General features: G+C 39.9%; 2 protein-coding genes across 6 annotated transcripts in view; both read left to right on the forward strand.

Moving 5' to 3' along the window:
• The first annotated feature begins 430 nt into the window (after positions 1-430).
• ulk1a (unc-51 like autophagy activating kinase 1a) lies at positions 431-14034 on the forward strand. Of its 2 annotated transcripts, XM_042420253.1 has the most exons (28): positions 431-968; positions 1073-1165; positions 1253-1294; positions 2488-2520; positions 2625-2661; positions 4276-4449; positions 4629-4702; positions 4792-4893; positions 5579-5599; positions 5936-5994; positions 7449-7531; positions 7613-7663; positions 7763-7851; positions 8027-8183; positions 8310-8370; positions 8696-8785; positions 8958-9074; positions 9176-9315; positions 9741-9841; positions 9959-10080; positions 10373-10488; positions 10757-10882; positions 11320-11474; positions 11626-11801; positions 11905-12023; positions 12368-12525; positions 12632-12767; positions 12950-14034. In XM_042420253.1, exons 1-28 carry the CDS (start codon positions 879-881, stop codon positions 12991-12993), a joined length of 2766 nt encoding a protein of 921 aa, XP_042276187.1. In that variant the 5' UTR covers positions 431-878; the 3' UTR covers positions 12994-14034. The 2 variants fall into 2 exon arrangements, with proteins under 2 accessions (XP_042276187.1, XP_042276188.1); XM_042420254.1 differs by lacking the exon at positions 5579-5599.
• A 2972-nt stretch (positions 14035-17006) lies between these two features.
• ep400 (E1A binding protein p400) overlaps positions 17007-17341 on the forward strand; it is a 28480-nt gene continuing 28145 nt past the window's right edge. For all 4 annotated transcript variants that reach the window (XM_042420249.1, XM_042420251.1, XM_042420250.1 and 1 more), the window contains exon 1: positions 17007-17192. The gene's annotated coding sequence lies outside the window, so the exon portion shown is untranslated. The remainder of the gene's footprint in view (positions 17193-17341) is intronic.

The raw sequence follows: 17341 nt of genomic DNA on the forward strand, positions 1-17341 counted from the left end.
TGAAGGGGATTTCTTCAGTTTTAGAGAAGGAATGTTGACTGAGCCCTTTGCTTAGGGATCCCCTGATCACTTAGGCCACTGGGGCTTTTGGTAATCCATGCATGGAAGTAGTGGAGGAGACATGTGAATCACTAAATGGGGTTAAAGCAGGTTTATTGTTTTGTTTGTTGAGTGTTTGTGCATATGTACAATTTTGACCAAAGAAAATGTTTAGGGATCCTAAATAACAAAGGCAATGTAATTTGGGCTGCTTGAGTTCCACGTTTTAATAGATAAATAAAAACAAGCCACCATACTACTACTTTAAATAAAAACTCCTAGATTTAGCATTTAAAAATAAGTTCAAGCCTATTTAAGACATTGACTTACGAGTTTACGAGGTGTCCCTGAAGGCGCCGTCATCAAACCTCTGCCTGTCCGTTTGCGCATGCTCACCATGAGATATGAATAACTGCAGCGGATGGGTAAAGGTGAGGAAGACAGTAATTTATGAGCTCTGTCTGGATACAAACGATTAACAAACAGCATTACTGCGACTTTTTAACTTGTATTTGTTGTTAGAAGCAACAGGGAGTCGTTTGAATCGGTTTTGAACCGGTAAACAAGCACAGCGGGACGCTAGTGTTTTTGTTTACATACGTCTATTTATCCCTACGCACGTTGTCTTAACTTTTTGTCTGTTGACAGCAACTTTTTAAGGCTGTCATCGATATTTTCTTCGATTATATGACTTGTCAATTGTGAAGACAACATTTTTCATCAATGAGATGGGATTTACCGGCACAAGGGAAGTATTGTGGGACTGTGCGTCTGTTTTATTCGGAAAATCAGCCTCCTGAACCTGCCCGGATACTTTAGTGTGTTTATTTTTATTATCCATGGAGTCTGTTGGGAAGTTTGAGTTCAGCAGGAAAGACCTGATTGGTCACGGTGCCTTTGCAGTTGTGTTTAAAGGCAGACATAAAGAGGTAACTTTCATATCTGAAACAAATATGTATTTGTCTGGTCATTGTTGATATAAGTAAGTCTGGTGTATTAATACCATTTATTATATTTTCTTTTACTTTTCAAGAAACGTGACTGGGAGGTTGCTGTGAAGTGTATCAACAAGAAAAACTTGGCCAAATCACAATCTCTTCTTGGCAAAGAAATCAAAATATTGAAGGTAGTGAAGGTTTTAATGGAGTCATACAATATATTCTGTGTCAGCTTCAGTGTACCTTGAACTAAAATGGTTTTTTCCCTCCTCTAGGAACTCAAACATGAGAATATTGTTAGACTACTGGACTATCAGGTAGGGATGGTTTGTCTTGTCTTCCCTCTCTATCTCTGTAACAGCTATTCACCCTCATAAGCCATACTGTAGGCCATGCTGCCACACGTTGCAAATGTTGACATGTTGCTGAAACACTGAATGTCATTTGCTCATGCGCTACAGATTTAGCTGTTGGATGTTGTAGTTTCTTATGAGGCTTTCTGTAGGGTATTTTATCATAAGCCATACACTAAATAAAAATCCCTAAAGTTTACAACAACTCACACATGGCACAGGGCAGTAACCATTTGCTTGGATGTGTGTTTGCATGAGTGTGTGTGCTTCTCACCTTACTGACACCTGCCAGACTGCCAGACACGGTGAGCCGATCTCTCAGTGTTTCTGACAGATGGCAGAGTGAAGCAGGTTAAACAATGGCTTATAAAAGACACAGTCTGAGTATCGTCTCACAGCAGGCACACACTAGCATACAGGGCTAATGAATGTGGATTATACACTGAGACTCTAGGTCAGGCTGCAGGAGACTTTTGTGGGCCGTAATGGTGTTAATTTACCTGGCATCAGCACAACATGTGCTGTCTGCGACATGTATTACACTCTATTAGACAAACAGTGTTATTCATGAATTAGTACGAGTAAGTTTTAATCCAAGACACAGACCCTATTAGCTTTAACTTCCTGATATAAATGACAGAGGCAGCTTGCCCCCCCCCCCCCCCCCCCCTATTCTTCACTCCTCCTTCAGTAGACAGGTGGGACTGACACCTTAAACTTCTCACACTTTTACCCCACCTCATCTCACCTCTCTGCTCTGTGACTTTTTCAATGGCAATGGTCAGGGGTGCCAAATGTGGGAGGGGGTCTTTGGAGCATGAGCTGACAGGTCCATGACAGGGTACAGTTTCAGGCCCCTGAGTTAGCTGTTGACAGGGGGCCCAGAATGTCTAGAATCACCACTGATGATGGGCGAAATGAGAGTCTAAGAAATGAGCTGTTGTCACTTGTTGTGTAACCTGGGGCACAGCTGCTAAGACATTGATGGATTGTCAGTATAAGTTATAATTCCCCGTCTTTCTACAAAATGTGATGTATTCATTACCATTCAACAAATCAGTTTAAAAGTCACTTTGATCTGATTCCTAGCATCATTTTATACCACTTAGTCTTCATTTTCCTATGATAATTAACATTTGATCTGGTTTTATCAACAGGAAATGGGAGGATGTGTGTATCTAGTCATGGAGGTGAGTTGTGATAGAAATGGTAATGACGGAAATGTAAATCACATTCACTAATAACGTAGCATCGTCACAGCGTCTGTTAAGACTTGTCTTTCTTGTCTTTTCAGTACTGCAACGGAGGTGACCTGGCAGAGTACCTCCACTGTAAGTGTCCTACATTACACAGGGCCTAATATAGCCCACATTTCACTACTGTTAAGTTTTTCCATTTCACCTTTCTCAGTACACCTCACTGTTGCAAAAGGGGATCAGACTCACGGTTTGTTACTTGTAAACATGTTTGGAGCAGCTTACTGTAGTACCGGTAGGTTTGTGTTGCTTTTAAGAGGCTTGGCCCAGCTTTTTCAGTGTTTTAGAGGAATAAAAGGATTTTTAGTAGGCGGAAGCAGTATAACCATAGAGTTCAGGTTTAATGTTCCCACAGGTCAGTGGGTAAATTATCACTAATACTCCTAAGTACTTAACCCAGATAAAATTAAACCCCTAGAATTGGCCTGTGATTAAGTTTTTCACAGGTTTTTTGTACTAATTATGTAGAAACTAGTACAAAATGAGTGCCCAATAACAACTCCCAGCTGTTATATTTCTTGTCATTGCCTTTCCTTGTACCATGTAATTTCACCATGTTTAAATTCTCAGAATGATAAAAAACTTTTCTCACTAGTACGTCACACTGAAAATTTCCCCCGCCTCAAGTTTCAAACCCTCTTTCAAAATATGATGACGTGGCTGAGGGCATGGAGTTGGTTTTTCTCGTGCTAAATTTACCTCGTTGGTGTAGATGCTGATGTGAAGTGTTGATCTAATTCTGCCACCATGCCAGTTTCTTATTTTGTGGACTTGCCAATGTTGTGTCCCTGCCAGAAAGCACATCCAGCTATTTGCAGCAAACCACACGGTCACGTCTTGGCAAGGTTCACGGAGCACGCACATGACCTCACCCATCTGTCACTCACTTATCCTCTGTCTTTCGGTGGAAAAACACTGCAGCTAGAAATTCTGGATGTACTGGGAAGGAGGGTTGGGGGAGAGGTGGCATGTCAGACAGCTTTTAATATCCAAAAGCAGCTACACCGTAAACAAAATTCTCTTCCACGAACTATGACAGCAGTGACGTCGATGTGATTGGAGCTGGGTATCTGAACCTTACTTCAGTTAGTCATGGGAATGTAAGCACAAACAAAGTTTTAAGTAGATATAGTCGTTGATTTATGCTGATTACTTTCCTAATTAGTCATTTAGTTTATAAAATGTCAGAAAATAGTGAAACATTCCCATCACAATTTACAAAAGCCCAAGTTGACATACTCAGATCATTTGTTTTGTCTGACCAACAGTCTGAAATAGAAGACTAAAAAGTGGCAAATATTCACATTTGAGAAGTTGATATTATTGATATTCATGATATTATTATTGATATTATTATACTGTTTATTATTATACTGCTCAAACAAAATGAGTGATATTAAGACACTTGGGCTCTGGTAACTTGTAATGTACATTTGTTACTATATTTTTATATTTTATAGATAAAACAGTTAGTCCTCTAAATTATTATTAATGATTATTAAATTAATAGTAAGTTGCAACACTGCAGTCCGACAGAATGGCACTAAAGCTGCGGCAGCATGCAGAGAATAAGAGCTGACACCTCTACACGTGTATCTACATACCATGTAATATGACAAACCTTCTATATACTGCCATGCTAACTTCCTCCCGTATCATCTTAATGTATTTCCTCCCTCTGACCCTCAGCTAAGGGCACGTTAAGTGAGGACACCATCCGTGTATTCTTACAGCAGATTGCTCAGGCTATGAAGGTTCTGCAGAGCAAAGGCATCCTCCACAGAGACCTGAAACCCCAGAACATCTTGCTCTGCCACACAGAGGGGCGCAGGTCCAGTCCCATCAATACCTGCATTAAGATAGGTAATGATTTAAGAAGAACTAGATGTACAGTATGTCTGTGAAAATGCATCAGCTTAAGGAGGATGGTGGAACTAGTTTATATCTCACTGATTTTAACAGCTTACCCCCCTCAACACACACAAATTCACACACGCACTGCTGTACTGTAGGTCCCTCACTGTACTTCTCTCGCCCTCCAGCTGATTTTGGGTTTGCGCGTCACCTCCAGACAAACACTATGGCAGCAACGCTGTGTGGCTCTCCCATGTACATGGTGAGTATTAAGGTCCTTTGGTTTCACGTGCCAGCACAATATAGTGTCACTGTGTCCCCAGGCTATAAGCTGTGTTTGTCTGAACACAGGCTCCTGAGGTCATCATGTCCCAGAACTACGATGCCAAGGCTGATCTGTGGAGCATAGGCACTATCGTCTACCAATGTCTGACTGGAAAGGCACCATTTCATGTGAGCAGCACTTCTAAGAACACACACATGCAGATACTAAATCTCTAACATCACCCTTCTGTGTTTAGGTAACTGGATTTAACAATAAACCACAAAATGCTTGCTAAGGTCCCTTACATAATCATAAATATTTGTGAAGTTGTTTGTAGATTGGCTTCATGCTCATCATTGTCAACACAAAACTGAACAGGATGTATCCTTTTCACAACGCAGAAACAACGTGATCCACAACGCAAATATGAAAAAACCACTTGCCCGCTGAGTGACACTCTCCCTGATCTCATGTTATTTGGAAATGCTGGAACAGCTTGACTGCTTGTTAGGAAAGAGCCTTGTTTACAGATGGGGGGCAAGCGGAAATGGCTGCAAGCCATTCCTCTAAGCCCAGAGTAAATATTATTTCACAACCCCGGGTATTACTTAATGTCGTTCACGTGGCCTCTCTGATGAATCTGTTATTTGCAGATTGCCTCACCTTTGATTTCAGTATAGACACATGCTCTATCTCTTCTTTGGTCTCCTCTTTGATTTTGAAATCCATTTATCCCCATGTATTAGAGGTTAATGAAGAAAAAACATGTTGTTTGACCTTTTGTACCTATTGAGGTTATTTATGTTGCAGTTTCTTCGAATGTATTTTCCCTGCGAATGAGAGGAGATATTAACTTCTATTTCTGCCAGGCAGGTCAGCCAGTTAACTACAAAGGTCAGTGTGAGGTTACCTGATGATGATGATGTCGATGATGTTTACTTAGCTGGCATGTCCAAGCATTCCACTTTGTCCTCAGTGGGATCATCATATGGTTTATGTTTGGATTTTATGCACTGTAGCACAATTGGCTGTGGCACTGTTTTTATATTTGTGATGTTGTAGGTAAATAGACAGTCAAACATTCCTCATCATTTACTCAAACACACATGTTTGTAGGCGTGCAGGTGTATTCATTTGCACATGTTTATGCACGTGCGTGCATGGGAATGGTGATTTTTTTGTAACTCACGTTTGTGATTTTGTGATGCGTGTGTGTGTGTGTGTGTATAGGCCAGCACACCACAGGAACTCCGTCTCTTCTATGAAAGCAACAGGACCCTCTTACCCAGGTTAGTGCCCCTCTGGACGACCCCCCCGCCCCCCCCCCACCCACCCACCAGCACACATACTCACTGTACACACACACACATACACACATGCTACACGCAATGAGATGATGCATTACTGTGAGAGCTGTTTCTAGTTTCACCTTTCAGTTTTCCGATGAATGACTGATGGTACTCTGCCCTGTGCTCGTGCTCAAGTTTGTGTGTGTGCGAATGGTGTTTGGTGTGCACATGGCCAGTTTACAAAACACATGCAAGTACACAGACAGGCACATGCACGCACGCCTACATAGTTAGAACTTAATAAATCTACAAGCTGCACACCACCACTAAATATAGTTCTAATCTGGAAGAAACTGATACAGACACCTGACGGGACCAATCATCTAGAAGAACATTCTTGATCAACCACTCACACAATTGCAAAAGCATCATCTACTCTGTTTTTCACTGTTGATTAATGAGTCATTAGATTTAGTTAGAAGAAAGAGTCAGGGTCTCTCTTCGATGGTCTATGCTGTCTGTTTAATTCAATTCCATCCTTAAGGTATAGACAATTATACTATATCTAGTGTCTTGTCTATGGTATATTTCATAGTTTAAGGTGTTGTCAGTGTGTAATGTGAAACCCAACTTCTCTGCCTTGATATCAGTAAGACCAATGCCTTTACAAAACAGTTCTCTTGGCTATTTAAAGTCATATTAACGCTGAATCCCTGATGTGCAGAACTTGGACCTGGAAAGTGTTCAAAGGGAATTATGGATTGTTTGCCCACTGTTTTCATGGTGTACTTTTCCAGCCTGTGTATGCCTCGTGGCTATGCTTATCTTTTGCACTGATAAAGCCGGTGATAAGCTGGCCGGCTTGTGTGAGGAGGCATGGTTTGTTGTTTTCTTTTCATTCTATATATAACCTGCTGCGAGCTGCCAGCTAGTGGTCTGCACAGCTATCATTTTCCACATGACCCACATAGCTCAACACAGACATAAACACACAAAGTCTGTATCGACTCTGAGTGTCATGATGCCCTGAGGTTTTTTCACTGAAGCTGTAAATTAGATTAAAAATTCACATATTTTACAGCTCAGTCTGAGCTTATGAAACACAAGTGACCTAAATATTAAAATTGCTTTTAACACCACCTAAACAGAATCAGCAACAAAAAGTGCACACAGTGAATACACTTAAGCATGAAATTCAACATAATGGCATGTTCTATGGACATGTAGGGTACACTCATGACATATTGTATAAGCTGCATGCAGAGATACACCTACCTAATGTTTTCCCTTCTTCTTGGATTGTACTTTATATCAAAAAATGGTGGTACGAGCCAGTAATCTGACTTTAATCATGATTCCTCTCACACATCTTGTATAAGTTTGTTCATCTGTGTTTTGTTTCGTCCATGATTAATATTATTAACAGTGTTTTGAAACCGTTTCATTTTCTGCAGCATCCCCAAGGAGACTTCTAGTAACCTAAGACATCTACTGTTGCGGCTCCTTCAAAGAAACCACAAGGAACGGATCACCTTTGGTAAAGTTTAACATTCAGTACTTCTTTTTCATAATTACATTTTTAAAGGTCTCTCTTACATCTAAATCTTTACATTTGCAGATGAGTTTTTCCACCATCCTTTCTTGGAGACAAGCTCATCCACAAAGAAGTGTACGTACTGTTTTGTATCTTGCTTGTTTCAGTACAGTTTTTAATCAATAAAGGTGCTGTATCCGAGGTCCTAAGACAAGTACATTTCTGTTTTGACAGGCTCTCCAGCTCCTATGCTCTCCTACCCCAGTTCTGGCTCAGGCAGCTCCTCTAGCAGCTCCTCCACATCCCATCTGGCCTCCCTTCAAGTGTGTACACCTTTCTCTTGTGGATTCATGAAACCAAAATCCCTTGTCAAAAGATGTGTAGTATAGTTTTTTATAGTTTTATACTTTAAAATAAAGTGCGCTCAATGTGTATTTTTCTCTGCAATTTCTATAAGTTAAATTTGATCAAACAGTTCTTTGTTTTACACCCTCGTAGCATTCCGATGGAGAGATGCACCGACTGCAGCCCAAGGTACCGTGCTCCCCTACGCAGGATACCCCCGGCTTCCTGCTGAAAGAAATTGCCAATCGAGACAGTAGGAACACCTCATCTTACACTGAAGACTATGTCATGGTACCTGCTCAGTTTCTCAGTAAGAACTCACTCTTATTCTTCGGATCATCGTGCAGTTATCACAATCAAGCAATTTTTCTTTAACATCAACCTGTCACACGTTAATTTGTTGAAAACTGACTATTTCTTGTTGTACTGTTTCTAGGTGAGTACACATGTGAGGCAGAAGGTGGGTCACCCATTGAGAGTTGCCTGATATACAGCGGGTGAGTTCAACACATTTTATTATGTGGATGATTCCATTGTACATTACTGTATCCCTTGTGGGCTTTCTCAGTTTACTTGTTAGTATTACAGATTTATTTTTGTAGAAATAAGGAGAATAATAAGATTGATGATTTCTTCTGTTTTATATTTACAAAAACACAGTGGCAGTCTGTCATCTTGAAGGGAAGCATCCAAATATCCACTTGCTGTAGAAAGAATGCAGAACAGATTTGTTTGAAAATGTCATGTAAAAATTAATGTTAGTAATTATTATTAATTTGTGCAGACAGAGCTAACAAATGTCTGTCTTTATGCTTTTTCCAGGACCTCACTACTGGCTGAGAGAGGTCCCGGAGCTGCAGACAGGATGCCTCCCCCGTCTCCCCTGCTACACTGTCCCTCCAAGCTTGCTAGGTAAGAGAAAGTCAGTCTGGTTTAGATTTTGGTGGGTTGAAGATGAAAGTGTTCAAAGTAGATGAAGAGGCTGAAAATGGCACAAAATACCGTCAATCCCACTACTGTTTTACATTTATTTTGAAATCATCCATTATATTCCTAATTGTCCATTGCTCTTTTATCCATACAGCAAGCCTGTTGAATTCGGCGGCAGTAACCGCAGTCGCTCGGAGCCCATTCCTGTCCCAACTCAGATCCAAAACTACCAGCGTATGGTGCAGCCTGTAGGCCTTCATGGCTCCACCAGGTATGTACAACTGCTCAGCTGTTTTATCTCTGTACCCACCGCACCCTATTGTCTGGTTATTACCCGTTCTTCTCTGCCTAACTATTCCTCATGTCATTCAGGGTCACACTCTGCTGTGCTGGGAGCAGCAATGAAAGCTCCCCACAATGTGGAGGGTGTAGATCTCCGGCTTCAGGCTTCAACCCCTACTCCTCAAGGCTGGCAACTGGAGGAGCCAGACCACAGCAGTCCTCCCCACTTGGTAAGCATCTTAATCTGCTTTTGTTTTACCTTGAGTCAACCCATTCTGTCCCAATACTGCAGCTAAACACAGTACATGGCAATCTTTTAAGAGTAATGTTACTTGTTGGCCACTACAGCCATTTGGGTGTGAACAAAAATTCCATCTGACATTGATACACAGTAAAAATATGTGCATTCCAGGAGTTGTTTTGTGATTAAGTGTTATCATTTGATTTCCTCTGTACCCACTTTCCCTCTACATGACTCATGTACTTTTATTTAGGCCTTTTGACAACACCCAGAGATCATGCCTGAGCATGTTTCAGTGTTGATGATATTTTTAATAAGAGCAAAAGTGTTCCAATGAATACTGTTGACTTAATAAACAGACCTTTCTCACTGTTTTTACATATGTTTTAATATCTGTAATGCTCTATTCACTAGTGGGAACTACGCCAAAGACCCCAGAGCAGTCTCTCCCTCTCTGTACAAGAACTGGGCGGTTCGCTGTCTCTCCTGACATGCAGGACACTTTCATCCCCAAGGTCAGGTTCTAAAACATCTCTATTACAGAAAGAGAATATCAAAAAATAAATATTTTGTCATCTACGCACCTTCATTCCAGTCAAGGCTCAGAATTTTCAAATGCTTCTAACAAGCAGGTTCACTCAAGAATGCCCAGCCGAATCAGGACAGTCCCGGACCTGCAATCCCTTGATCTGTCTCCTGCTACCCAGACCGACCTCAGCAGGAAATCAGCCAATAAAATTGGCCCTGCTAAAAGGTCAGAACAGTGTAATGTCTATAAATTAATATTATTATTATAACTGTTATTGTTATGTAACAATATTGTTAAAAAACATTCTGTAGTCATATGACAACAGAATGAAATGTGATTAATGTGAATGTGATTTGTTTGTGTTCATTTCAATAACCCACTTCTACTTCAGACTACGTCATTGATATGAAAACCTGCCATCTGGCACATAGCAATGTCACACACAGTATAAAAGATATGCCGTGTGATAAATTATTAAATGCTCATGACGGTGTCTGTGTTTGTATTGGATATCCAGATCACTGAGCACAGGCAGGCTGTCTGACATGCTTCTCAAGGCTGCCTTTGGAGCTCAACTTCTAGATGAAGGAAGTGACGACAGCCTCGGCTATGAGAAGAGCATGGACACCACAGGTAGCAGTCTTTATGTTTATTTACCAGTACTTCAGACTATATAGTTGTTGTTGTAGTTACGGATAAGCATAACAGGCCAATTCATAGAAACTGTAACGTCCTAAAGGTCTCAGGTGATAATGAAATCAATACCCACTTTAAAACGTGTTGGCAACATGCATAATTACAAGATGCCTATTTTGATGTAACTACCATAGTGACAATGGCCAGAGTATTTACTGGGCCAAGGCCATCATAGCCATTTGACTATTCTTATTCATCCCCACAGCTCCACCTACTGGTTGTCATACAGGATTTCCTTCCCCTGACAGCTCGCCTGTTGCAGTCTTCACTGTGGGTTCTCCATACAAAGAAAACACTCCTCCTGATACTGTGGTATCAAGGATGTTCACAGGTATATGTTCTACTTACAGTAACTACCCTAAATATTGACGGACTATTGAGTGCATTCATGTCTAACCTTTATTTTAGCTTGTGTTGTAGGAGGTTTATGAAAAGCCTCTTAATTATATTTCTGAGTGATCCATGATTGAGGCTATACTTTTATCAAGAATTGCTCTTTCAAGCTTAGTGTTCATTCAGACCATTTATTCAAATTGAGTAACAATCTATCTAACAATCTAAAGCGAAATACAAGTACAGAAATATTGTTAACCAGGTAAATTTGAAAGTAAACTATTTTAACATTGGGCATGTAAAAGAACAAACTGTGATTGGTCACATTAAAGTTACAGTTTGCTGTAAGCGCAGCGAATTACATGCTTGCTCTTTTTATTCCTCGTATTTCAGATGTTCAAGGTTATGTTGGGTTTATCTTTTTCTTAAATGCAGGCTCCCCCAGCTACATTAACTCAGCCTGGCTACTCAACAGTCGCCTTCTTCAGCGAGGAAGCCGTAGAAACAGTGAGACTGAAGCTATGGATGCTACTCCACACTGTAATCTGGTCTTTCACCCTCCAGAGCTGCCTGAAGATACACTGATGGAGGTACAGACAAATACTACGTTGTGACTGTGAGATGAAGGGAATCCTGCTGGTTGTTTTGAAGTTACAGGCATGAAGAATTACTTGCAAATGAACATAAAATAGGCAAACTCAGATTCCACATGATCAGCTTTATTTGTTTAATTCTTCACAGCAGGCACACACAGATGCTCTGAGTGACCTCCGTTTCACCTTGGCTTTTGTCCACTGTGTTATGGAATTGGCTTCTTCTAAGGAGCCAGGGCTGGATACCATCAGCAGTCCTGATGTTTCCTTGTTAGAGCAGAGTTTGGTGACAGATCAGATCAGCCTCTTAAGTAGAGAGTGGAGGTGAGAGACATGAGGATTTTTACACTTTATCAACATGTACAGTAGCTCCCCTCTCTTCACAAAGTTTCTTGAAAATATTCTGTTTCTCATGTTCACTTTCCAGCTATGCAGAGCAGTTAGTGTTGTACATGAAGGCTGAAGAGTTTCTGTCAGCAGCACTGCACAGTGCTAAAGGGAATATCAAGCAAGGTCGAGTCCTTCCCTCTGCCACAGTCAAACAAGGTGAGACTGGTGACCTCTGGTTTTAAGCATCAAGCACTCAACTTTTGTGTACTAATGGCAGACAGAATAAATCAAAACAGGCGCTTGTCAAGCATCTTAATTGACCTATATGCTATTAATCTGTATGCTCAGTATGTTCCAAACAATTTTTTTTTCACCAGCATACAGAATGACATTAGAAAAATGGATTATTCTGTAGGAACAGTTTCAGAAGTTTCTATGGACATTTTAAATATTTTTTATGGCAATGAAAATTAATTAATTGTAACTGACAGTTTAACATGGGATGATAATAATAATAATAGTAATGAAATGTCTTTGTGTGCTATATTTTCTGATTGCAGTAATCAAGAAGCTGAATGAGTTGTACAAGACCTGCGTAACATGTTGTCGCTCCCTCACCAATCGGCTTCAGAGTTTCCTGCTTGACAAACAGAAGCTTATGGATCGCTTCAATGGACTCACAGCAGAGAAGCTCATCTACAACTACACTGTGCACATGGTGAGTTCACTTTGTAGCAGGGGATGTTGACATTTACTCCAAATTAAATTCTATCCTGCATGTATCTTTATCGTAGCCTGACTGTGTGTGTTCTTACTGCATTCAGGTACAGTCTGCCGCTTTAGATGAGATGTTCCACTATGGTACAGCATCAGTCCAGCGCTACCATAAAGCCCTTCTGCTGATGGAGGGTCTGTCCCGAGTCATTACGGAGCAAAAGGACATTGACAGCATAGATAAATGTATGTGGAAACATTATGACACACAAATCACAAAGACAGGAGTTTAAAATGCCAGAATCACACCACATATAAATGTATTTCCCATGCTGTCACAATGATGAATTGTCTTTACAGGATTATTGTGCTTGCCTTGACTAGGTTTTATTATAATCTGAATTTCTCAATCTCTCTGTTGTTCTCAGGTAAGCAGTGTATTGAGCGACGTCTCTCAGCTCTGCAGACTTAACTGTGTCCATGAGCCCTACAACTACATTTTCTTTCCTCATCCATCTCCCTTCAATGTACAATAGATGGATTCTCCAAGGTTGTTGATACACAGAAGCACTTTGATCTTTCTTAAGGGAAATGACCACTGGAGCATCTGCTCCTGTCCCACTACCCAGTCTATAATCCTGACATTTGCACAGAAAAGACTGAAAGTCCTTTTTCGGACACTTTCTTGAAGACAGATTGTTTTATGATTGTTTGAATACTTTGATCAGGTAACATTTTTTCTCAGTATTTGTTTTGTTACAAACTGTACATGTTAGTGTGTTTTTTGTGTTTTGCACATAGAATACTCTGATCAAATTATAATTGATTTTAATGTGTTGTACTTGAAACAAAGATTAATTAGTTAGGTTGTTTTCTGTATTTGAAGCTTTTGTGTTGCGTGTACAGTAAAAGTTCACCAGCCAACATCAGTCAAAAGATCTTGAATGAGATGACCAAATATTGCAAATTCGTAGCAATACTAGTAAAACTGTGCCTGCTTCATTTTTCTTACAGTAGAGATTTAAAGATAATGAGAGTATGTTTTGACGTCACACAAAACACCTGTCTAACGGTCATGTAGACTTGCATCATGAAATGTATTAAGTATATTTTGACAACTGAATGAAATTTTAGTGTTACAACAACTGATCCAACAATGGCCTCCCTCAGGTAGAGATGTACTCCGTAATGAGGTACTTTAAGTGACATTAACTGCATGCCACATCTCTTGTGTTTATCTGTTGTATGTGTGTATGTGTGCATCATTGGTTTTTATTTTTCAGCTGTGCAAAGTTTGGCAGTACAGATGTAAGTGTGTAAAACAAAAAAGTGTTAATTTGTGAATGAATTCACACATGATTTTTGACTGCCTGATATTACTAAGTTACTTACTTAAGTTTGTTTTAGAATTTATCAAAATGCCTTTTCTACTGTCACTTTATGACTGCCAGTCAAATTTGCCAAAATGAGTTGTTACATACTGTGTGATGAAAATAAATAATATTTATTGTCAGAACTATGGGTTCTATTCAAGTCCACCTCAGTTTGCATGCTAAATCAGTGTGCCTTAGTCACAGTATCTGAATTAAATGTTGTACTTTTTACTGCACATTTGTATGATAGCTGAAGTTTTTGGTTACTTTTCTGATTATTTGACATAAAAAACATATGCTTATAAAATATAATACATACTAAAGATTAAAACACCTACCTAACTGTACAATATATAAAGCAGTTAAACTAGCTCTATCTCAACCAAGTACAACAGTGAAATCAGTATTAACAATCTATATCATATAATAACATATCAGTCACATGTGACATTTACATTGATAATGATTGTAGCAGCTAAGCTTGTCAAGGGTTTAATAATGAGTTAATAATTAGAATCAGCTGTGTTAGAGTGGGGAGATACCTAAAGCATGCAGGGCAGTACCTCTCGAGCAGCAGGGCTGGTGATCACTGCAATAAGTGGTATGGGGTTTTTTTCAAGGCATGTGATTGGGAAATCCTCCATGAACCAGGGGGAAAGCAGCGATACATGGAGCGTACTGGTGTCGTTATCCAGGAGAGGGGAGTGTTTCTGTTTGACAGCAGCCTGCTTGGTGAATCTCCAGATGGGGCAGTATCAGGTGGCCGAATTACTGAGGTCAAGTGTCTGTGGTCAGCCAGAACCAGGACTATCCTGCAGGCAGCAGAGAGTAGGGACTTTTTTCTGGAGTTGGATGAAGTGACTGTGTCTCTGACACTAAAACAAACTCATAACCACTGGCATCAGATCTAGGGCAACCTGCACCTGACCAGAGCTAACAGATGTCACCTACTTGTGAGGGTTCCTTTTGCCCTTGTTGACCTGCCAGTGCTCAACGACCCAACATGGGCTGTTAACACTGACACTCTGGAAACATTTTATAAAGATTTGTTTCCTACCAAACATTGTGTCACAGTTGTATGTTTATATCTGCAATTGTATTTACCCTGCATTCATGATCTGTACTAATGTCCTTTGAATTAATTGTGACAGTTATAATAAATGAAGTTTTGGCACTTCACACAATAAAATGTTTCTGGATATAAATAAGAGTAGCACATTTTTTTTTTATCTGGTATTACTTTTTTTTAATAAAAGTCTTTCCGCAAAACAAACAGGGACATAAATTAGTCAAAAGAATAGGAAGATGGAAAGATGCCCACAAAGGGGGCAAAGCACACCTTTCTCAGGCATGAATCAATTATTCAACAATGTTTAACACACATTGACAATCAGTTAATTCATTCAATTTAGCAGAGAATGGGTGTTTGTAAATTTGTAAGACACACACATACTTTCAGTATCTTGTTGATGTTTTTTCTGAACTGGTAAGTGATGTGGTGCAAAATGCCAAACAATTTCAGCCTCTGAATGGGAGATCAGTCATTGTCAGTTATTGATCAGCTATTGTTCACTTCCTCCTGTGTGAACTGTCCATTGAAAAGGAAAGACAGGCTGTTCAGCAAAATGTTCTGAATTGTGAAGCCCTTGTCTGCCATAACCATATCACCTGGTTTCAGATGTTGGAGAAGTCCACAGTCAGCTGTTATTGCCTTGTCTGAGGCACTCCCACCGCACATGTAATTACTCCATTGGAAGCCACACCAATTAGAGCCCTCAGCATGGTCCGTCCTTTGTACTGGCTGTACAAATGACTGTGTGTGTCAAGCATCTCTGTGTTAGAGACAGCAACCTCGGTGCAGTCGGGCCCTATCATACTGGATAGGAGGAAATTTGACTGAAGGAAAAAGTTTGCCTCTGTTTCTCCAATTGTTTTTTAATTTCTCATTCTCTTCTCTCAGCATGACATTCTCTACCTCAGCATCGTGTAGTTGATCTGTTCATCCTCACCACTGTTAGGGATCATTTGTTTCTTCCATTTAGGGGTATGGCTGAGGTGGTTGAGGAATCATTCCATGCAAATCACAATGGCCCAGCAGCTTTGCCATTGGGGAAATGCCAACTGCACACCCTAGAGTTGCAGTTTTGGGTAAGTTTTCATACCTATAAAAGAAAAAGAAAAAGAAACCGATCACCATTACTTAATTTCTTTATTAGTCATGTGCACAACAATTAAAGTGAGGCAGTCATTGGCAATGAAAATCTTAAATCTCAGGATCCCTCCAACAATGCTCAAATGATATGTATAGAAAAGAGAAAAATGCAAGTAAAAGTAGGAATCTAAGATATAAAATAGTGCAGGAGTTAAAACATAGTAATAAAATAGAATATAATACATTGGTAAGAATATAATACCGTGGTAGCAGGTGTACAGTAACAATAAACTGTAATGTAGACAGGTTGTTCACTAATGTATATGCATAATGAGAACTGGTAAGGACAATTAAGAACAAGATGTAAACAGGTAACAGGATGTAGACAGTAGTATCAGCTGTGCTCTTGCTTGGTTGGAACAAAAACCTGTAGACTCTTTGCAGATACCACTGATTAGCTAACCCTAGCTGGGCAGCACACAGGGTTGCCAGGTCTGTGTGACAAAACCAGCACAATGGCCAATCAAAACCAGCCCAAAAACCAGCCCAATACTCAAACTCAAAATATGCCACTGCCAAACCATATACACTGCTTTTCAAGTCCAACAGCATTGCTATCATTACCAAATGTATTGTAATATCTACAAAGTAATACTATTGTGGCAGTTTAGAAAGTTTAATGACTGTTGCTGGAGGCCAGCAACAATCTCTTAGGCTAACGAAGACCTCTGGTTGGTTACATTAGGATCTGAGTATTTCTTCCACTGCTGATTTCCAAAAGATTGTATTTAGTTTCTAAGAACGTAATACAAAGAAATTATGCTTTTTGACAAAAAATAATGATGGTTTACTCATATATCAGGCGGGTAACAACATACATAATTATTAAAATTCATTAAATAACCCATTTTAGCTTACGTCATCGTTTCACTGTATTACCGCTTCCTGAAAACCGAACGACATCCGGGTTACACAAAAGGTTGCCGCGGTCGCCATGTTGCTGAATGAAATTAGCTCCAAAACATTGAATAGCCGGTAGCAATATCGATATTTTATTTTTTCGCCGAATAGCATTTGTTACAGCATCTGTCTCATTGTAAATATGACTTAGGATTTATGAAACAACTACAGAAGCCCCTGTTCCCTGTAAGTAACACCAGTGAGGTGATAAAATGTAACATTATTCATTCGTTGGGAGATGGCCTGCTAGCAATAACAAGCTAACATCGTACCATTCGCTAGCACGCGTCCCGTAGCAAGGGTTGTTGTAAATATTGAAATTTCACGGGCAGCAT

The sequence above is a fragment of the Thunnus maccoyii genome, chromosome 9 (genome assembly GCF_910596095.1).
Source record: "Thunnus maccoyii chromosome 9, fThuMac1.1, whole genome shotgun sequence".
Lineage (NCBI taxonomy): Eukaryota > Metazoa > Chordata > Actinopteri > Scombriformes > Scombridae > Thunnus > Thunnus maccoyii.

Coding starts and splice junctions, on each gene's coding strand:
- ulk1a (XM_042420253.1), top strand. CDS start 879: ATGGAGTCTGTTGGGAAGTTTGAGTTCAGCAGGAAAGACCTGATTGGT. Junction 11,475..11,625: donor CTGAAGATACACTGATGGAG/GTACAGACAAAT, acceptor AATTCTTCACAG/CAGGCACACACAGATGCTCT. Junction 11,802..11,904: donor CTCTTAAGTAGAGAGTGGAG/GTGAGAGACATG, acceptor TTCACTTTCCAG/CTATGCAGAGCAGTTAGTGT.